This window comes from Triticum aestivum, chromosome 2A (assembly GCF_018294505.1).
Source record: "Triticum aestivum cultivar Chinese Spring chromosome 2A, IWGSC CS RefSeq v2.1, whole genome shotgun sequence".
Lineage (NCBI taxonomy): Eukaryota > Viridiplantae > Streptophyta > Magnoliopsida > Poales > Poaceae > Triticum > Triticum aestivum.
Window position 1 is genome coordinate 778,496,286 of NC_057797.1, and position 22,639 is coordinate 778,518,924.

The 22,639-nt window shown below is 43.5% G+C and overlaps 1 protein-coding gene and 1 long non-coding RNA gene across 2 annotated transcripts; one reads left to right on the forward strand and one right to left on the reverse strand.

The window, feature by feature from the left end:
• The first annotated feature begins 5,773 nt into the window (after window positions 1-5,773).
• Window positions 5,774-6,694, forward strand: LOC123186700 (uncharacterized). The gene is made up of 3 exons (XR_006493693.1): window positions 5,774-6,011; window positions 6,346-6,459; window positions 6,558-6,694. It is a non-coding gene; the product is annotated as an uncharacterized lncRNA (long non-coding RNA).
• Window positions 6,695-13,003: 6,309 nt separating this feature from the next.
• Window positions 13,004-17,547, reverse strand: LOC123186701 (protein NRT1/ PTR FAMILY 5.10). The gene is made up of 3 exons (XM_044598417.1): window positions 17,409-17,547; window positions 17,087-17,304; window positions 13,004-14,483 (listed from the first exon to the last, which is right to left on the reverse strand). Exons 1-3 carry the CDS (start codon window positions 17,542-17,544, stop codon window positions 13,203-13,205), a joined length of 1,635 nt encoding a protein of 544 aa, XP_044454352.1. The 5' UTR covers window positions 17,545-17,547; the 3' UTR covers window positions 13,004-13,202.
• Between the last annotated feature and the right edge of the window lie 5,092 nt (window positions 17,548-22,639).

Below are 22,639 nucleotides of genomic sequence, written 5' to 3' on the forward strand. Positions count from 1 at the left end.
CTCTAGGGCATATTTCCAACACCGGCGCCCCCCTCCTTCTCTCTCTCTCTATTCCCACCTCGCGAATCCTATTCCAACTAGGATTGGGGGAGAAGTCCTACTCTCGGAGGGAGTAGGACTCCTCCTGGCGTGCCCTATGATGGCCGGCCGGCCTCCCCCTCTTGAACCTTTATATACGGAGGCAGAGGCACCCCTAGAGACACAAGTTGATCCAGGTGATCATATTCTTAGCCGTGTGTGGTGCCCCCTTCCACCATAGTCCTCGATAATATTGTAGAGGTGCTTAGGCGAAGCCCTGCAACGATAGTACATCAAGATAGTCACCACGCCGTCGTGCTGACGGAACTCTTCCCCGACACTTTGCTGGATCAGAGTTCGGGGATCGTCATCGAGCTGAACGTGTGCTAGAACTCAGAGGTGCCGTAGTTTCGGTGCTTGATCGGTCGGGCGTGGAGACGTACGACTACATCAACCAAACGCTTCCGTTGTCGATCTACAAGGGTACGTAGATCACACTCTCCCCTCTCGTTGCTATGCATCACCATGATCTTGCGTGCGCGTAGGAAATTTTTTGAAATTACTACGTTCCCCAACAGTGGCATCCGAGCCTAGGTTTTATATGTTGATGTTATATGCACGAGTAGAACACAAGTGAGTTGTGGGCGATATAAGTCATACACTCATACTGCTTACCAGCATGTCATACTTTGGTTCGGCGGTATTGTTGGACGAAGCGGCCCGGACCGACATTACGCGTACGCTTACGCGAGACTGGTTCTCCCGACGTGCTTTGCACATAGGTGGCTTGCGGGTGACAGTTTCTCCAACTTTAGTTGAACCAAGTGTGGCTACGCCCGGTCCTTGCGAAGGTTAAAACAGCACCAACTTGACAAACTATCATTGTGGTTTTGATGCGTAGGTAAGATTGGTTCTTGCTTAAGCCCGTAGCAGCCACGTAAAACTTGCAACAACAAAGTAGAGGACGTCTAACTTGTTTTTGTAGGGCATGTTGTGATGTGATATGGTTAAGACATGATGCTAAATTTTATTGTATGAGATGATCATGTTTTGTAACCGAATTATCGGCAACTGGCAGGAGCCATATGGTTGTCGCTTTATTGTATGCAATGCAATCGCGCTGTAATGCTTTACTTTATCACTAAGCGGTAGCGATAGTCGTGGAAGCATAAGATTGGCGAGACGACAACGATGCTACGATGGAGATCAAGGTGTCGAGCCGGGGACGATGGTGATCATGACGGTGCTTCGGAGATGGAGATCACAAGCACAAGATGATGATGGCCATATCATATCACTTATATTGATTGCATGTGATGTTTATCTTTTATGCATCTTATCTTGCTTTGATTGACGGTAGCATTATAAGATGATCTCTCACTAAATTATCAAGATAAAAGTGTTCTCCCTAAGTATGCACCATTGCCAAAGTTCGTCGTGCCCAGGCACCACGTGATGATCGGGTGTGATAAGCTCTACGTCCATCTACAACGGGTGCAAGCCAGTTTTGCACACGCAGAATACTCAGGTTAAACTTGACGAGCCTAGCATATGCAGATATGGCCTCGGAACACTGAGATCGAAAGATCGAGCGTGAATCATATAGCAGATATGATCAACATAGCGATGTTCACCATTGAAAACTACTCCATTTCACGTGATGATCGGTTATGGTTTACTTGATTTGGATCACGTGATCGCTTAGAGGATTAGAGGGATGTCTATCTAAGTGGGAGTTCTTTAAGTAATTTGATTAATTGAACCTAAATTTATCATGAACTTAGTACCTGATAGTATCTTGCTTATGTATGTTTGATTGTAGATAGATGGCTCGTGTTGTTGTTCCGTTGAATTTTAATGCGTTCCTTGAGAAAGCAAAGTTGAAAGATGATGGTAGCAATTACACGGACTGGGTCTGTAACTTGAGGATTATCCTCATTGCTGCACAGAAGAATTACGTCCTGGAAGCACCGCTGGGTGCCAAGCCTGCTGCTGGAGCAACACCAGATGTTATGAACGTCTAGCAGAGCAAAGCTGATGACTACTCGATAGTTCAGTGTGCCATGCTTTACGGCTTAGAATCGGGACTTCAACGATGTTTTGAACATCATGGAGCATATGAGATGTTCCAGGAGTTGAAGTTAATATTTCAAGCAAATGCCCGGATTGAGAGATATGAAGTCTCCAATAAGTTCTATAGCTGCAAGATGGAGGAGAACAGTTCTGTCAGTGAGCATATACTCAAAATGTCTGGGTATAATGATCACTTGATTCAGATGGGAGTTAATCTTCCAGATGATTGCGTCATTGACAGAATTCTCCAATCACTGCCACCAAGCTACAAGAGCTTTGTGATGAACTATAATATGCAAGGGATGAATAAGACTATTCCCGAGCTCTTTGCAATGCTGAAAGCCGCGGAGGTAGAAATCAAAAAGGAGCATCAAATGTTGATGGTCAACAAGACCACTAGTTTCAAGAAAAAGGGCAAAAGGAAGAAGAAGGGGAACTTCAAGAAGAACAGCAAGCAAGTTGCTGCTCAAGAGAAGAAACCCAAGTCTGGACCTAAGCCTGAAACTGAGTGCTTCTACTGCAAGCAGACTGGTCACTGGAAGCGGAACTGCCCCAAGTATTTGGCGGATAAGAAGGATGGCAAGGTGAACAAAGGTATATGTGATATACATGTTATTGATGTGTACCTTACTAGAGCTCGCAGTAGCACCTGGGTATTTGATACTGGTTCTGTTGCTAATATTTGCAACTCGAAACAGGGACTACGGATTAAGCGAACACTGGCAAAGGACGAGGTGACGATGCGCGTAGGAAATGGTTCCAAAGTCGATGTGATCGCGGTCGGCACGCTACCTCTACATCTACCTTCAGGATTAGTATTAGACCTAAATAATTGTTATTTGGTGCCAGCATTGAGCATGAACATTATATATGGATCTTGTTTAATGTGAGACGGTTATTCATTTAAATCAGAGAATAATGGTTGTTCTATTTATATGAGTAATATCTTTTATGGTCATGCACCTTTGAAGAGTGGTCTATTTTTGATGAATCTCGATAGTAGTAACACACATATTCATACTGTTGAAGCCAAAAGATGCAGAGTTGATAATGATAGTGCAACTTATTTGTGGCACTGCCGTTTAGGTCATATCGGTATAAAGCGCATGAAGAAACTCCATACTGATGGACTTTTGGAACTACTTGATTATGAATCACTTGGTACTTGCGAACCGTGCCTCATGGGCAAGATGACTAAAACACCCACTACAACAAAATTGAGATACTGTGACGAAAATCCTCATGACGGTGGTTGACAACGTCACATATGTACCTAATGTGTGACGGTCTAGAGGTCATGTCACTGATTTTTGTAAATCAGTGACGATTAATGTCATTGAATCGACTCGGACGCTGAGCACCACCCAGCTACCAATTTCTATGACGTTTCGGTAATTTTCATGACGAACTTGCTATAGTCACCGACTTACAAATGTAACTACTAGTAGCGGGACCTGCCATATCTGCTTCACTGGTTATTGAGTGGTAGGACCAACACGTCGTGTTTTTATGGGACCCATGTGTCAATTTCGGTAGTTGAACACGCCATAATTTCTTCATAGGTTATTGTGTGATGCCATTATTTTTTTCAATCTAATATAAATATGTGGTGGCCAGAAAAAAGTTCATTAGTAGGATCGTGAGCTGATGAATATGACGTTGCTGCTGTTTCTTTTTTTTTTTTGAGGGGTGACATTGCAGTTGTTTCGCTCCATCTCAAAAAAGTAAATACGAGATTGGTTGGGAATGATTTGGTAGGAGGATTTTTCTACGGGACCTATGCTTCAGTGTTTCTCTATGGGGTCCACACGTAGGACCCTTGAGAATTTCTTTACGGCGTATTGAGCAATGTAAATATTTTTTGAGTCTAATATAAATAAGTAGTGGCCGAAAAAAATGCTCATTGGTTGAGCTGGTGAGTTGTGGGTATGTCAGTATAGTGCAACAGTTGTTTTCCTAACAGAAAAAAGTACTCCCTCCCACATGGTCTTTCCTATAGGGATTTCCAACGGGGTAGAGTTCACGCGTTGATCTAAACAATGCGAATATATCTTTATCATGTCATTGTACTACACGACCTATGGTAAGAATATTTCCGAGGTGAACATTTTGATCTGCTGGTATTTTTCGCTATTCTTGCACGGCAAACGTTTGTATTTATGTCTAACCCACATGTAGAGCAGACTTTTTTTCAATGTTCATAATTTTTTGATCAGATTATACGCGTATATGGTATGTTTTTCCGAAAAGAGAGATCCCCTGGTGCCTTTTTACTTTTTTTATTAGGAGAATATACACAAACATGGTATGTGCCTTTCTAATTTTTCTGCTCAAATTATAGACATTCATCGTACGTGACAAACCCTCATTTTTTACCCCTATAAAAAACACAATTTTCTACGTGAGCGTGTCAAACCCACAATTTTTTCTAATTTAAGCATATAATTTATTCTCCCCTATGCGCCAAGAATTAAAATTTTAAGTTAATTAGGCTCGATGGCAAAACTTTCTCAACGAAGCCCATTTAACTACCCATAGTTCCACCCTAATCCCCATTATCTCATCTGGCGTCGCCCCGATCCAATCTTGCGCCGTCTCCTTCCTTTCACCGTCTCGATCCAATCTGCTAGCATCCCCTCCGCCGCTCCTCTGCAGCAGCCCCCATGCTCCCACTCCCACCCCGTTCACCTCCGCCGCCCCCACCATCGACGCAACAACCACCGCCACCGCCGCCATCGAGACCGCGGAGGAAGCCGTTGCAGCACCGGTGGTGGAAGAGGCCCGCCGACGCCGCAGGCAGCCGCGCTTGGTAGGAGCAGCCTCTGCACGGGACAAATCTCCACATGATCTAGTGAAGCAAGCGGTCGACCCACCTGAAGAACTCTGTGTCGTGCGGTTGCTCTTATGGACGCTCTCGGCGCTGCTCGTCCATGGCGTGATCTCCGCTGCAGCTACTTCCAACCACGCTGACCTCTTGCTCCAGTTCTTTCACTTGGCTTACAGCTGGGCGGATTCTGGGCTTCTAGCCGGAGCCAGCCACCGTGACGCTCCTCTACCACGCCCGCTGCATCCTCCTCGAGACCATGCCGCCCTTCTCTGTTTCCCTGACGAGGCCATTGTCGCAGGCATTTTGCGGCGCTGCTCCCATCCAGATGCTTTGTTGTAGCGCTCCTCCTATCATTCTCTCCATTTAAATGTTTGAGCGGGAAATCAATGGCGCTTTCTGGCTGTGCAGGAGTGGACATGTTCAGTGCGTGTGGGATTTCTCAAGTTCAAAGCTGACATCGTCGATGAGACTGAACCCAAGGTGAGCAAAATGTTTCTTGTTGTATTTTTGACGTGTTTACCCATGCTTCTATTAGTATGTGTATACTCTGGAGATAATGACTAACGTTGGCACCTGCAAGCTTATCAACACTTAGATAGCAATTGATGTTTTTCAACTGAAATATGCAATCGCTAGGAGTTTTATACTTTTATTTTTCAATTACATGAGTGCAGCAAGAATGAGCAGCACCGACTATTGGGGATATGATAGGCAAACCCTAACACAGAACATATATCTGAACAGTGATAGCCTGATTAGCTGAAATCTTTTTGAGCAGGCTGAAGGTGGAGGAGGGCATGGACGGGTTTTGGTCCCAGCATTGCACTCGGAGATGCTCTAATATTTAAGGAATCATTGTTTCTTATATTATATTTTATCACATTGCCATCAAATTAAATTGCTTGATTGAGTAAATAGCTTCATAATGTACTAGTAAATCTTTGCTACCATTATTGGCAAGTTTTTGTAAGTAATCTTTCTAGTCAAGCACTTGCGTATCACCTATAGTAATCTTAAGTTTTGCCATTTTTCTCTTCTGAATTTTCTCATCTTGTTTTCATAGGCTTGCTGGCTGGGTCTTCTATGCTACTTGGTACACTCGTTAGACCCCAAAGCGTTCAAACCTTCATTTCTTGTTAATACAATATTACGTGAAATGCTTATTTAAAGTACTACATTACATAATCTGTTTTGTTAATTTTTACCATCAATGCAACGACAAACATGTATTTGCGTGCGAATTTTGCTACTTTATTACATTCATGTTTGTCTTAGGAAAGTACATATGCGCATGAAAAATTGTTGCATTGTCTAAGGTCCAATTCCAAACGAGTTGAAGTGGAATTCATTTAGTTAGTTTTATGACACATGCTAGTAAGTATTTTGCAATTCATTTAGTTCCACTCTTTTTCATCTTGCAGGTTCAGGTACTACAATCATGCCACTAGTTCGGGAGAGTGAGAGGGAAAGGAGGGCATTCTTGGCGGAACATAAACGCATGGGTGATGTGTATGCTAAGCTAAGGGGTGCATTGATTACATGTAATTTAACCATTATACCTCTAGCTCTAGGTTATGCATGTTATCTTGTCAGTTTTCATCTCATTATGATGCAACGTTGTTGTGTTTGTCATTTATAGGCATCGAGAGGAGTTAGCCGCAAGACTTGAAGCACAAGAGAGATCATTTGAAGAGATACAAAAGAAGCAGCAAGAAGAATTGGAAGCTCTAAAGAAGATCCAACAAGAGAAGAATGAAGCCTAGGCAAAGAAGCAAAAGGAGATGGATAATCTGCTTGATTTTCTCTTGGGCTCAAGCAACTTAGCAACCAACTTTGCAGTCCCAGTCCAAACCAGATGGTTCATGAAAGCCATCCTTACATTGCAATCATTAGGACAACATATGTGGTCTTTAGTTAATATTAGTTTTCATCTTATCTATTTTCTTGTGTCAAACTTGAGTCAATTTTTTACCCTCATTTTTGTTTATAGAATGATTTGGCTGAGACGATTTCATATATAATATGATTTGTCTTACATATCAATTTATGATGTGATTTTTCTCTACAACTTTTTTATATAATCTGATGTGATGTGAAGTAAATGCTTATTTTCATCGCAATTTAGATTCGAAAGAAAGTAAATATATTTTGATGACATCTACATCCATAATAAAAGTAATGGCACTAGTAGTGGGATAGCCGCTCGGGTGATGATGTGGCATAATGTTAGTGACGCTGCCTCATCATCGAATATGGTACAATATGGCATATTTTCTCCTAACATGTGACATTAATTGACCGTCATGGAAACAGGAAGTCGATGACGTTCTATATAACGTCACTGAAGGTCCCAATTTCGATGACGTTTTTGCGCGTGCGCCGTCACTAGGAGTAATCTGTGACGGGGATTCTGTGACGATACTTGTGACGCCCGTAAAATGTCACTAGGGGTAATTTGTGACGTTATTAGCTATTCGATGACATTTTTTAGCTCGTCATAGTAGGCCCTATCTCTTGTAGTGACCGTTCTCCGGTACTATGGAGAGAGCAACAGATTTGTTGGAAATCATACATACAGATGTATGTGGTCCGATGAATATTGAGGCTCGTGGCGGATAGCGTTATTTTCTCACCTTCACAGATGACTTAAGCAGATATGGGTATATCTACTTAATGAAACATAAGTCTGAAATATTTGAAAAGTTCAAAGAATTTCAGAGTGAAGTTGAAAATCATCGTAACAAGAAAATAAAGTTTCTACGATCTAATCGTGGAGGAGAATATTTGAGTTACGAGTTTGGTGTACATTTGAAACAATGCGGAATAGTTTCGCAACTCACGCTACCCGGAACACCACAACATAATGGTGTGTCCGAACGTCGTAATCATACTTTACTAGATATGGTGCGATCTATGATGTCTCTTACTGATTTACCGCTATCGTTTTGGGGTTATGCTTTAGAGACGGCCGCATTCACGTTAAATAGGGCATCATCAAAATCCGTTGAGACGACGCCTTATGAACTATGGTTTGGCAAGAAACCAAAGTTGTCGTTTCTTAAAGTTTGGGGCTGCGATGCTTATGTGAAAAAGTTTCAACCTGATAAGCTAGAACCCAAATCGGAGAAATGTGTCTTCATAGGATACCCAAAGGAGACTGTTGGGTACACCTTCTATCACAGATCCTAAGGCAAGACATTCGTTGCTAAGAATGGATCCTTTCTAGAGAAGGATTTTCTCTCGAAAGAAGTGAGTGGGAGGAAAGTAGAACTTGACAAGGTAACTGTACCTGCTCCCTTATTGGAAAGTAGTACATCACAGAAACCTGTTTCTGCGACACCTACACCAATTAGTGAGGAAGCTAATGATAATGATCATGAAACTTCAGAACAAGATACTACTGAACCTCGTAGATCAACCAGAGTAAGATCCGCGCCAGAGTGGTACGGTAATCCTGTTCTGGAAATCATGCTACTAGATCATGATGAACCTACGAACTATGAAGAAGCGATGGTGAGCCCAGATTCTGTAAAATGGCTTGAAGCCATGAAATCTGAGATGGAATCCATGTATGAGAACAAAGTATGGACTTTGGTTGACTTGCCCGTTGATCGGCAAGCAATTGAGAATAAATGGATCTTCAAAAAGAAGACTGACGCTGACGGTAATATTACTATCTACAAAGCTCGACTTGTCGCAAAAGGTTTTCGGCAAGTTCAAGGGGTTGACTACGATGAGACCTTCTCACCCGTAGCGATGCTTAAGTCTGTCCGAATCATGTTAGCAATTGCCGCATTTTATGATTATGAAATTTGGCAGATGGATGTCAAAACTGCATTCCTGAATGGATTTCTGGAAGAAGAGTTGTATATGATGCAACCGGAAGGTTTTGTCGATCCAAAGGGAGCTAACAAAGTGTGCAAGCTCCAGCGATCCATTTATGGACTGGTGCAAGCCTCTCGGAGTTGGAATAAACGCTTTGATAGTGTGATCAAAGCATTTGGTTTTATACAGACTTTCGGAGAAGCCTGTATTTACAAGAAAGTGAGTGGGAGCTCTGTAGCATTTCTGATATTATATGTGGATGACATATTACTGATTAGAAATGATATAGAATTTCTGGATAGCATAAAGGGATACTTGAATAAGAGTTTTGCAATGAAAGACCTCGGTGAAGCTGCTTACATATTAGGCATAAAAATCTATAGAGATAGATCAAGACGCTTAATTGGACTTTCACAAAGCACATACCTTGACAAGATTTTGAAGAAGTTCAAAATGGATCAAGCAAAGAAAGGGTTCTTGCCTATGTTACAAGGTGTCAAGTTGAGTCAGACTCAATGCCCGACCACTGCAGAAAAGATAGAGAGAAAATGAAAGATGTTCCCTATGCAGCCATAGGCTTTATCATGTATGCAATGCTGTGTACCAGACCTGATGTGTGCCTTGCTATAAGTCTAGCAGGGAGGTAACAAAGTAATCCTGGAGTGGATCACTGGACAGCGGTCAAGAACATCCTGAAATACCTGAAAAGGACTAAGGATATGTTTCTCGTATATGGAGGTGACAAAGAGCTCATCGTAAATGGTTACGTTGATGCAACCTTTGACACTGATCCGGACGATTCTAAATCGCAAACCGGATACGTGTTTACATTAAACGGTGGAGCTGTCAGTTGGTGCAGTTCTAAACAAAGCGTCGTGGCGGGATCTACATGTGAAGTGGAGTACATAGCTGCTTTGGAAGCAGCAAACGAAGGAGTCTGGATGAAGGAGTTCATATCCGATCTAGGTGTCATACCTAGTGCATCGGGTCCAATGAAAATCTTTTGTGACAATACTGGTGCAATTGCCTTGGCGAAGGAATCCAAATTTCACAAAAGAACCAAGCACATCAAAAGACGCTTCAATTCCATCCGGGATCTAGTCCAGGTGGGAGACATAGAGATTTGCAAGATACATACAGAGCTAAATGTAGCAGACCCGTTGACTAAGCCTCTTCCACGAGCAAAACATGATCAGCACCAAAGCTCCATGGGTGTTAGAATCATTACTGTGTAATCTAGATTATTGACTCTAGTGCAAGTGGGAGACTGAAGGAAATATGCCCTACAGGCAATAATAAAGTTATTATTTATTTCCTTATATCATGATAAAAGTTTATTATTCATGCTAGAATTGTATTAACCGGAAACATAATACATGTGTGAATACATAGACAAACAGAGTGTCACTAGTATGCCTCTACTTGACTAGCTCGTTAATCAAAGATGGTTATGTTTCCTAACCATGGACAAAGAGTTGTCATTTGATTAACGGGATCACATCATTAGTTGAATGATCTAATTGACATGACCCATTCCATTAGCTTAGCACCCGATCGTTTAGTATGTTGCTATTGCTTTCTTCATGACTTATACATGTTCCTATGACTATGAGATTATGTAACTCCCGTGTGCCGGAGGAACACTTTGTGTGCTACCAAACGTCACAACGTAACTGGGTGATTATAAAGGTGCTCTATAGGTGTCTCCAAAGGTACATGTTGGGTTGACGTATTTCGAGATTAGGATTTGTCACTCCGATCGTCGGAGAGGTATCTCTGGGCCCTCTCGATAATGCACATCACTTAAGCCTTGCAAGCATTGCAACTAATGAGTTAGTTGTGGGATGATGTATTACGGAACGAGTAAAGAGACTTGCCGGTAACGAGATTGAACTAGGTATTGGATACCGACGATCGAATCTCGGGCAAGTAACATACCGATGACAAAGGGAACAACGTATGTTGTTATGCGGTCTGGCCGATAAAAGATCTTCGTAGAATATGTAGGAACCAATATGGGCATCCAGGTCCCGCTATTGGTTATTGACCGGAGACGTGTCTCAGTCATGTCTACATTGTTCTCGAACCCGTAGGGTCCGCACGCTTAAGGTTTCGATGACAGTTATGTTGTGAGTTTATACGTTTTGATGTACCGAAGGTTGTTCGGAGTCCCGGATGAGATCACGGACATGACGAGGAGTCTCAAAATGGTCGAGACATAAAGATTGATATATTGGAAGCCTATATTTAGATATCGGAAGTGTTTCGGGTGAAATCGGGATTTTACCGAAAAACCGGGAGGTTACCGGAACCCCCCGGGAGGTACATGGGCCTTAATGGGCCTTAGTGGAAGAAGAGGAGAGGCGGCCAGGGCTGGGCCACGCGCCCCTCCCCCCTAGTCCGAATAGGACAAGGAGAGAGGGGGCCGGCGCCCCCTCCTTCTCTCTCTCTCTATTCCCACCTCGCGAATCCTATTCCAACTAGGATTGGGAGAGAAGTCCTACTCCTGGAGGGAGTAGGACTCCTCCTGGCGCGCCCTATGATGGCCGGCCGGCCTCCCCCTCTTGAACCTTTATATAGGGAGACAGGGGCACCCCTAGAGACACAAGTTGATCCAGGTGATCATATTCTTAGCCGTGTGCGGTGCCCCCTTTCACCATAGTCCTCGATAATATTGTAGCGGTGCTTAGGCGAAGCCCTGCGACGATAGTACATCAAGATAGTCACCACGCCATCGTGCTGACGGAACTCTTCCCCGACACTTTGCTGGATCGGAGTCCAGGGATTGTCATCGAGCTGAACGTGTGCTAGAACTCGGAGGTGGCGTAGTTTCGATGCTTGATCGGTCGGGCCGTGGAGACGTACGACTACATCAACCAAACGCTTCCGTTGTCGATCTACAAGGGTACGTAGATCACACTCTCCCCTCTCGTTGCTATGCATCACCATGATCTTGCGTGTGCGTAGGAATTTTTTTGAAATTACTACGTTCCCCAACACACCGGGCGATACGGCAGTGAGGCGGTGAGAGGAGACCGCAAAGCACAGATGCAATTGATGGCGACAACCAACATGTGGCGTACATATGCTTGAGGGTTTTTTTCTTGAGTTTTTTGTGGATGATTTTTTTTTACGAAGAGAAATATAGGTGATTTGACTAACTAGGCTTAGAGGATATCCGCAAAGGTTATTTTCTGCGTAATGGCACATGTACATAGGTAGTTTTCATCAAGTTTAATGTCGAAGGCTGTTGGCGGCTGTAATTTTATTATGTATCAAATTAACGGTTAGATGTTTCTAGTTTTTAAGTGATTTTATAGCATATTTCTCTTTGTTCTGGTGAGCTCCTCAATTTCTTTTATTTTTGAAAAAAGTCCATTTTACTACCCTGAACAAAATTGGTGGTTCACATTACCCCTTAATCTATTTTTCTGCTCCTTTCACCCCCTAAACAACCCCAAACCGAACAAAAATCATCCCTGGCTGATTTGCCTGCTGGTCAAAGGTTGTATTTGACCAGTGGGCCCAAGGCACATACCCCGCTGAACCCTAAATCCTCGCCCCTGTGCCCCATCGGCCATGGCCGCCGCCGGCTAAGGGCAACCGCCCCTGTGCCCTGGTTCACCAGCTCCCTCGTCCTCCCGCAGGACACTGGATCTATGCTGTCGGCACGTGCCTCGGCTCGCCTACTCGAGCCCCGTCGCCGGAGCGCCGCCCTGCTCCACTGGCCCGCCGACCCTACCCCCTAGATGTCGCCCTGCTCGCGGCGCCGGCCCTTGTTGCCGCCTCCACGCCCATGGCCGGCCGCCTCTGGTCGACGGGAGGCCACGCCCTCTGCAGCCGCCATGACCGCTGCCCGGAGCTCCTCTGCGCACGGCTGCACCAGAGCACCACCGCGTCGATGCGTCGGAACTGAGGCCCTCCACGCCGGCGACCTCTACGCCCAGCGCTGCTCCATCGCCAGCCGCTGCAGCACCTCCCCGCCGTCCGTGCCCTTAGCTTCCTCGTGCTCCGGTTAGCCACCGGCTAAACCTATCATTAGTAATTAGTTAATCCACCCCCTGAGTCACTACCAAGTGGGTCCCACTGCCTAATTAACTGCAGGCTAATTTCCTATTTCAGTTAAGTTCATCCTCGTGGCCCCACCCGCAGGTCACAACCACCATTGACCAGCGCCACGTCAGCTGTAAGTTGAGACAAACCACCCAGGGGGGTCTTTTGTCCGGTATGGGTTTGTCTAGGGGGTGAAAAGAGCAGAAAAATATATTAGGGGGTAATGTGAACCACCAACTTTGTTCAGGGTAGTAAAATGGACTTTTTTCTTTATTTTTATATACAAAGATAGATAAAAAATAATGTATATACATCCATTGTCAGAAGTTTCAGTACGTAACAACATGGTATTCAACTAAAAAAAACATTGTACTAGTGCACATCCACCGGCCGGTAGGCCCTTACTTCAGCGGAGCCTCTTGTGGCTGTAGACATAGGTACTTGCGCAGCGGAGGTAGAGTGCGAGTTGGGCGGCGCTGAAGCCGGCAAGCAACCAGTAGAAGTAGTCGAGGTGAGCACGGTTAAGGTTGTCCGCGAACCAGCTGTCGCCACCACCGCTGCTGGTGATGCGGTCGATTAGGGAGACAAGAGTGCCGCTGATGAAGTTACCCATGCCGATCACGCTATAGTAGAGTGCCATGCCCAAGCTGCGTAGCTCACTGGGCATCTGGTCGTAAAAGAACTCTTGCATCCCCACTTCCGCGAACACACCTGCGACCCCAATCAAAACGTATTGTGGCACCAGCCACGCCCAGCACATCGGCACCGTTGCCTCCGGGTCGTTCACCAGGCCGTGCTCCCGTGCTGTCTCAAGGCGACGTGTTTCCACCAATGCCGCCACCGACATCGAGGCCAGGGTCAGTGCCATGCCCGTGCCCACACGCTGCAGCAACGTCAACCCCGACAAGGTACCCGTGGTGCGCCTCAGCGCTGGCACAAGCACAAAGTCATATATGGGGATAAACAATAGGATTGATGCAGGCCCCAACGTTTGCAGCGCCGCTGGCGGCAGCTCCAGGCCTCCAAAGATGCGGCGGTCCAGGGTGCGGCCCTGCTTGTTAAAGAGCGTCATGACTTGTGCAAATGCCACACCATAAGCCAGGCACGCCACCCAAATCGACAACAACCGCAGCACAGCACGTGCGTCCTCCTTCTTGGCTGCAACGTCTTTGGCTTCTAGCTGGCATTCTATTTTTGTACCAAGCATTGAGTTTGAAGTGGCATTGTCATGCTGGGCTAGCGCAGAGAGGCTACGAGCAAGGAGCACGAAGGGGCTATCCGTGCCAGGAGTGGCATCATAGAGGCGATATGTAGGGGTGCCGAGGAGGAAGACAACGAAGGCACATAGCATGAGGGCACAGAGCATGCCAAATCCAATTCCCCATCCAAGGTTCTCCTGGATGTAGCTGACTACACCAACAGAAATGGTGATACCTATAGCCAAGGAGAAGTACCACCAATTGAACAAAGAGCTGCGGGCGGCGCACTCCCTAGGGTGGTCGGGATCGAACTGGTCAGCAGCAAAGGCCAGTGCACATGGATTGTCTGCACCCTGCGCGATGGCAATGAGATAGAGGGAGGCGTAGAAGAAGGCCACCTGCCACGACAAGGGATGAGAAGAGGTGTCATCGGGTAATGATGGATGATGTGTCGAGAGCACCGATGATAGAGTGATCATGGCATACCCCTGCACATGTACAATTTTTAGTTGTTAGTGTTTGCTTAACGTCAACCCATAAAGAACAAATCCAAACTACAAGAAACATTTTCTACGTGTATATCTTGAACACGTGTTCAAAACCAGATTATTACCGAGGCAAAAAAAACACCTTACTGACCGGCTTCTTAAAGGGTCATACACTTTTTCATCCTTGATAACCCCCGTTGTTCCAAAGTGCGAGACAATGACCAGATTTAAGTGAACTTGTCTAATACTTGTGTTTATTTATTCCATGATTTTCATGCCTGAGAGAGACGTACCAAGATGCCAGGCTCATCGAACGACTAACTCGGACACAAATATGGATGGCATGTCACAGATATTAGAAAAAATATAGTGGTTTTCTTAAAGTCAAACAATCACATCAGTCCATTTTAACTCTAAATCATATTTTGTCAAAACATTTGAAAACATATAACCTAACTTACAATAGAAATTACTTGTTTTCTATATTGATTTTAGTAGTCAAATTTGAATTTACGTTGGTATGGATGAATAGAGTAGCCCCTTATATTTCACAAAATCTCTGAAATATTCTACAACATACTAATCTTCTACTTCTTTCAGTTTCAAAATCTCACTTAGAATATATCTAGGGTAATTTAATTATATATATTAGAAAATTCAATTAAGCTTTAATTCTAACCCTTTATCGGCTATAAAATCTTAGAAATTGTGCTCCATATATTCAGGTTTGTGAGGTCCCAGAATCAATTTGGCAAGGCCAAGGGAGATAACTACTTATCTCATTAATCCCTCCCTCCCTCTATATAATTAATGTAAAATGGCAAGCAACACTTGAGATTGCAATGGATTAATCTACTAGACATGCTACGCAACTAATAACTACTACACGGAGTGACCGTTTTTCATGCATAATTAACTATTACATCCTAATATTAGCTAATCGACCTCGACGGTCCTTTGGATTTGCAATGAAAGTAGGGAGTACTTCTTGGTTAAAGAATGATTGTTTTGAATTATAAATATATTATCTACAATTTTGAAATTTAATGGCCTCAAATTCTTTTCACATGACCCAAAGGTAAATGTCCTAACATACTAATATCATGACTCTAAAAAAACATACTAATATCATGACTACATTTGCTAAAATGGACTAAGTCAAGGTGATCCGCTCTCCCCTTGCATCTCCATCATCATTGCAGACTTAGTACAACATCAAATACTCAAAGACCACTCAGATGACCTTCTACATCACCTAATCGACCCTAACTTACCCCTACCGCCCTCCAATACGCCGAAGATACACTGATTCTAGCCCACAATTCCATAGAGGCTGACAACCAGCTTAAGACCATCCTCGATGACTTTGCCAAAGCCATTGCTCCAGACTTGGCATTAATGTTCCATAAAACCACCTTCGTCCACATTCACAATAACCCCTACACCACGCGATTGACATTGCCACTATTTTTATTTCATGAGCTCTTCCTTCCCACAGACCTACCTAGGTTTATAAGTTTCTCCATCAACGTCCCCCCTCCACTTTTCAGCCCATCATCCACAGAAAAAAAAATTTGCCATCTAGGTATCAACAACGTGCTTCACAAGAATAACTGATTGTTTGGGATGTTCACTTTCAAACTGTTGCAAATGCCCCAACCTTCGATGGGTGCAATGCTACCTTCTCCACTACTCCCACAGAGTTGATGATAAACACTCCACCCCCTTCCTCTGGATTGCCATAAACAACCACATACCCACCCTCGAGCAAATATCCTTTGTTCTTGCCAACAATGGTCTTGCCTCCTTCTTCCGGATTGATACTTGGCTCCTAAGCTCCTTCCAACATTTTCGGCCAAACTTTGACCATCTATATAAATTATCTTATCTTATTTTGGAATTTTTTGAATTGCTTACCACATGTGTCACGTGGTACCATCTATATAAATTACACCATATGTTTTATATGCTATAAAAAGGATCCATATTCGAAAGAGGATTCACTACATATAATTTTTGTGACATATAGTTTATACAATATTTTTGGTTAATTTCATGGTCAAAGTTTGACACTAAATACAAGGGGGCTTAATAAACCCGGACGAAGTGAGTATTATTATTCTTTTAGATATGTACTCCCTCTGTTTGGAATTACTTGTCGCAGAAATGGATGTTTCTAGACGTATTTTAGTTCTAGATACATCTATATTCGAGACAAGTAATTCCGAACGGAGGGAGTAGGAATTAATAGTCATTCCCCCACAAACAGTATGGCCACTGCCCCTGCCATTGTTACTTGATTATTACTTAAAGATAGTTCATACAACTATTTTTCTTATATATATCGCAAGCACTCCGCATCACGTCATAATACAACAAATACATACATGATCCGTATCAGAAAAAATCCATATTTGTTGTTCAACCTACCGTTAGTTGATGGCACATGAGCTTTTTTTTTTGGGAGTTGCATTATTGCATACTACGATTCAGGCAAGTCTCATCCGCGCAATCAAGTTTCAGATGTCAAGGTCGTTGCCATCCCCTACTGATGGTGCCGTACGTTGAAATGTATCAAAAGAATTAAATGAAGGAAAAATTACCATGACGTAGAGGATGCAGGCAAGGATGATGGACCGGTAGCGCCCCAGCCATGAGTCGGCGACGAAGGCGCCCAGCAGCGGCATCAGCGTGGCCGTTCCCGACCAGACATTCACGCCGGCAGCTGCGGCAGCGTTAGAGTGGCCCAGCGGCCCCGTCAGGTACGTGATCAGGTTCGCCGACACGCCATAGTAGGAGAAAGCGCTGGCGACCTCCATCACTGCATGCATGCCGCCGGCCGGCCGGCCATATTGATAGCAGATTGATCAGTTGTCGCCAATGAAAAGCTTAGCTAGCTAGGACGGTTCACGCGTGTGTACTTACCGACGACGAAGAGGGCGGAGCGCCACCCGCCGGAGGTGGTGCGGTAGACGAGGCGGCCACGGAAGTCGGAGACGCCTGCGAGCGGTGGCCCATCTTCCGTGTGCTCCGTAAGGAAGGGAGCCTCGGCGTCCAGCATTCCCATCATGCTATACCTCTCAGTACTCTGTTGGAGCTAATTAAGCTCCACCTCTCTCTACAGAATCTTTAGGTTGTGTGTCACTATCAACGCGAGACAAAAATCTTTGCCAGTTGTGTTAAAAACAAATCTTTGCCAGCTAATCAATATTTTTAATTTTTTTGCGGGGTAAGCTAATCAAAGTATATGATGCTTGTACGTTGTTGGTTGGTACGTACAAAACTTCCCTTTCTTTCTTTCTACTCCCTCCGTTCCTAAATATTTGTCTTTCTAGACTACTACATAGGGATGTATATAGACACATTTTAGAATGTAGATTCACTCATTTTGGTCCGTACGTAGTCACTTGTTGAAATGCCTAGAAAGACAAGTATTTAGGAACGGAGGGAGAATCTATCTCTACTCCTAACGTGCGAGTCCGTACGTCGGTGGTTCGTCCTCGTTCGTTCGTCCCCCTTCTCCACCTCTCGCACGTTGTCGCTCCGCACCGATTTTTATTCGCCAACCGAATCCCACACGAAAAAAAATAACAGAAAAAAACCTGAAGGTTACGCATCTCCTCTATCTCCTAAATCACCGCCTCCTCTTCCCGCAATCTCTCACCCCCTCCCCGCCAATTACGCCCGTCTCCTCTATCCCAAATCCCAACCCCGCAGCGGAGATAGTCCTGCCGTCGCTCCATGCCGCCGCGACGAACGGCATCGAGGCACGTCCCGCCCTGGCTTCATGCCGCCGCGAAGTACAAGTGGTGCTCGGGGTCTTTCCACGGGTGAACTGTCGCAGCAGATCGAGAACGCCATCCTCTTCTTGAATTTTGCTGGCCGATCCATTCCCGCGTCCAAGCCCAACGTCATCCTCTTCTTGTACTTTGCCGATCGATCTGACCCCGCGTCCAATCACGGAGTCCCATGGACCGTCTCGAACTTGTAACCAACCCCACTCGCCCCAATGGACGATGATGTGCCCATGGAGGATAGGTATTGCTTCATCTTCTGGTATGTATCCGATTTGAGCTGTAATTTCTGTCCAGCTACAATATCATTCTCGTCTTAGGCTAACCCTATTTCTCCCAGCACTCGCTGATTGCAGTATCCCGGATTACCTGACACCGTGAAGCTGGAGCCTCATCCGCAGCCAATATAAGTGGGTCCTTGTTGGGTGACCATTTTAGTGCCCATCGTTGAATACCTCTCTCTATTATATCTTCAAATTGTTGCCGGTTTCAGAAGTACAGTGCAGAGTTCGTCTAAGCATGTTGCATGCTCTTATATTTTGAGAGAGAGCAAGATATTTGTGTCTACGTTGTTGTTTCAGTTCATGACGTTGCTGCTACAATGATGACGTTGCTGCTCATGTTATATTTATTTGACGACTGATTTGCTGCTTGTTTGTTGCTCCACGCAATGTATATGTCAAGTGATTCAGATGATGATACAGACATTATGTTTTGTGGTTTTGTATTAGACAATGCACTGCTCATTTTTCCCCATTGTATTTTAGTTGCTCTTGATGTTGCTAAATCTTAGTTATTTACTCCTAATACTTATATGTTGACTTTCAGGTTGTTCCCTGCCCGTCTCACATAAACAATCATTCTCCCTTCTATGAATAAGCATAGTCATGTGTGCAGATGGACATGCATATGATTTTTAACCATTTCACAAGATATTCGTATTCGCTGCTAGCAGTTTTCTGTGAAAGAACATTTCAGTATCGAGTGACATGGCACAAGGCAGAGCGCGCAATATCTGAATGAGTACTGGGTTGCCACCGCATTGGATTGATGGTTGTTCATTTGTGGCTCCTGATTATTTGGTAAGTTAGGGTATTGCTACTATATTCATACTGACAGTATAATAGCCTACATCTATATTAAACTGATGTTGAAACACCTTCTCAAACCAATGAGTATATACTTCAACTCGCATCTGACTTTCATGTCTCTTGTGCTACGTAATGGTACTGGTTATTGCCATTGAGAAATTAATGGAAAAAGGGTTGCCTGGTTGAAAAGAGAGATAAATGTTTCTATGATTTCCTGTTTATTTGCTTTCATATTCTGCTACATTTTTCCTCTTGGTTATAAAACATACTCAAAAATCTTTTGTTCTTTTCCACTACACACTTTAAAACCAATGAACTGAAATTAATGCTATTTTTAATTAAAAGAGAATCAGCATGCACGCCCCATGGGAGATAAAATAGTGAACTGGCCTGTTTTCACTGCCATGTCAGTGTTTTAACAGTGTGTGCCCCCGTTGCAAACGCACGAGCAATGTATATTTAGCTTCTCAGTTAGTGGTTGAATTTGGAAAGTGGTTTTTCAGAGCTTCAGCTCCAGTACCCCCACGAACAGTAAAATAAAAATAATAGAAAAAGAATCCAAAAAATCTGACAATTTGTGGGATTGATTATGACAAAGTGTTGCATGCGCTTGCAAATTTGTGTCCAAATAGCATTCTTTGAGCTCATACAGAAAAAACAGTTGGTGCTCAAACTTGTGTGCACTTTTGAGCAGAACTTTTTTTTTTGTTTTGTGCTCGTCGGATGTCATATAGCACCAAATTTTGCAAGCATGCAAGACTTTTGGTCATAAACAATGCCACAAAATTTCAGATCTTTTTGTTTTTTACTATTTATTTATTTATTGTTCATGGGGGTACCATGGAGCGATCAATTTAATGGTTTTGCATATTTGTACACTTCCCCTCTGTAGATAGATACACGAAAAATTCATCGTTGGTTATACTCCATGGTCGCATCACCGGGTGGTGGTGATTTGAGAAAACAATGTAGAGTTATTTAAAAATGTGCAAGGATGATTATGTGATTTTACAAAGTGCCAACTGCTCCAGCCTCTAATTTATGGTAGTGAACAATGGTAGATTGGTCAACTGTTTCCTGATTATTGACATTTTGCCAAAATAAAAAGCACGTAACTAATTACCAATATTCTATTAGCTAACTAATATTGCAAAATAGTTCAGTTGGTATATATCTTATTTGACAAAAAAGTATATGACTCGTTATGTTTTCTAGGAGAGTGAATTTCAATGGTTGTGTGTTGGACTAACTTCAGATTTCTTTTGTGCACAAGTGGTAATGTTAGTTTTTGAGGATGTGGCTCTGCAGCTATGTTATTATCATTTTGCTCTCTATATTTTGTTGTTTACTTATGCACTTACTGTCAGCATATTTAACCCGATAATAAGCCACCTCTTAGAGTATTGCCCTTAGGAGTGGTCTCTCTCGAAAGCCACCGCCGGAGCCGATGCCAAAGCTCTGGGTCGTCTTGCCCTTAGGAGTTGGTCTGTTGGTGCCCGGTTGCCAATTCCTTACTGAAGTATTAAAACATTTATAACAGTCTAGCGTATAAATCCATTCATATCTTTTCAGTCTTGATTCATGTATATTGTTGGAATGTAGTTGTGCGCGCCGAGAAAGGGTGAGCACTAGATACGCGGGAGATGCTGGTTCCGCAACACTTGCCCTCGCCACTGTTTCTCTGCGTCCCTCCTTGGCAGATGAGGACCTGAGCGTGGCCGCACTCGACAGGATGCGGGATCCACTGCCACTGGGCCAGTCTGAATTTGTTGTTGTTTATTTCTTCGGGTCCTAGGGATTTTGAAATCAGGTGTTCGTCCATGCCGATTTCCGGGAGATAAATTAATTTGATTGCCATCATCTATTTTATAGCCTCACCAATATCCATTTGAGTCTTCAGATGTAAGGGAATCTACACATTGTGTGCCTATGTGCCTGCAGGTGATTGCAGAGCACTTGGCAGGCAGATCAGTTATGAGGAACTCAAGGCTGAGCTAGAGCGGGGTGGGCGCCAACATGAAGGAGTCGGAGATATCTCAACTCATGTATCAGGCATTATGCAGACCCTAAGCCATTGAACTCGATTGGTATAGCAAAATGAAAAATAGACCGCTATTTACTTGGCAGCTCAAATTACTACATCAGTTCTTATCCTATGGTGATCAAAACTAATTGATGAAACATTGTTATGCGATTATTGAATCTAAGACAAGGACAAACCTGTTAGAAAAGACATAGTAGCTCATTTTCAACTTCAGAATTACTAAAACAGAGTAATGTTATCCATCTCATTGGAACTGTATATTTTATACAAAACAAATAGTACATAATTATTTAGGACTCACGGTGTCAACTAAGGTTGTTTCAAGAAAATCAATGAGCAGTTGCTGAAATTATAACCAGTTTTCTTGCATGTCGGGCCCACACCACACAAACCGTTTGTTTGACTGTTTCTAACAGCTTTTGCGGCTTGCATTGTTTAACGGGGGGATAACAGAATGCACAGAAACAGCCTCCATGGTATCTAACACCAGCATATGTTGTCTCTTCACCATGTAATGTTGTGCAGCCTAACAGAAATATGAACTTGACCTTGAGCTCTCCGCGCAATTGTGGATTTGTTTCTATTATCTTCATAGCCTGTCTACTAGCAATTCTGCACAACCTTAGTGTAGATGATTGTGTGAACGATACAACTGTGGAAAATAACTATACCTTTTTGGTAGTGAGGAACTAATTTTTGGTGTTAGGAAATTATGAAGTATTTATGCGTGTTCCACAACTTCAAATGTACTTGATGTATCAATTCCGTTTGTAATCTTTCAAATTGAGGATATTTCAGAGGAACTTCGTGCAATTCTCGATAAATACACAATTTCTTTCTTTCAGCATGTTCCATTTGTGATGATACTTCATAGTTTCTTACAAATTTTTGAGGTGCGATTTTCATTCTTCTGTGCTCGGATTTCAAATTTTGTTCCATCATAAAGTTTATCGCATTAATCTCTTAGCCTTTTATATCAAAACCTAATAAGCCTGTTAGTTGAGTCCCACTTAGGAATTAGAGAAGTTTCTTTTGTTTCCTGGATAGATACTTATGGTTGTGTCCTCTTTTAGGTTTGATATGCCGGGGCCGAGCATCACTGTCGAGTTGAAGAAATACTTGTAATGGTTGTCAAAGTTGTGTTTACTTCTGCAAACTGATTAAAAACGGGTCCACCTTCATAAGGGTGATGTAAGTTGCAACTAAGCTCAGGTTTATTCCCTGTTG

Excerpts from the sequence above, each read along its gene's own strand:
- LOC123186701 (XM_044598417.1), bottom strand. The coding sequence starts at position 17,544 with ATGCTGGACGCCGAGGCTCCCTTCCTTACGGAGCACACGGAAGATGGG. Across the intron at positions 17,305-17,408 it reads CTCCGCCCTCTTCGTCGTCG|TGATGGAGGTCGCCAGCGCT; the intron begins GTAAGTACACAC and ends GCATGCATGCAG. Across the intron at positions 14,484-17,086 it reads CCTGCATCCTCTACGTCATG|GGGTATGCCATGATCACTCT; the intron begins GTAATTTTTCCT and ends GTACATGTGCAG.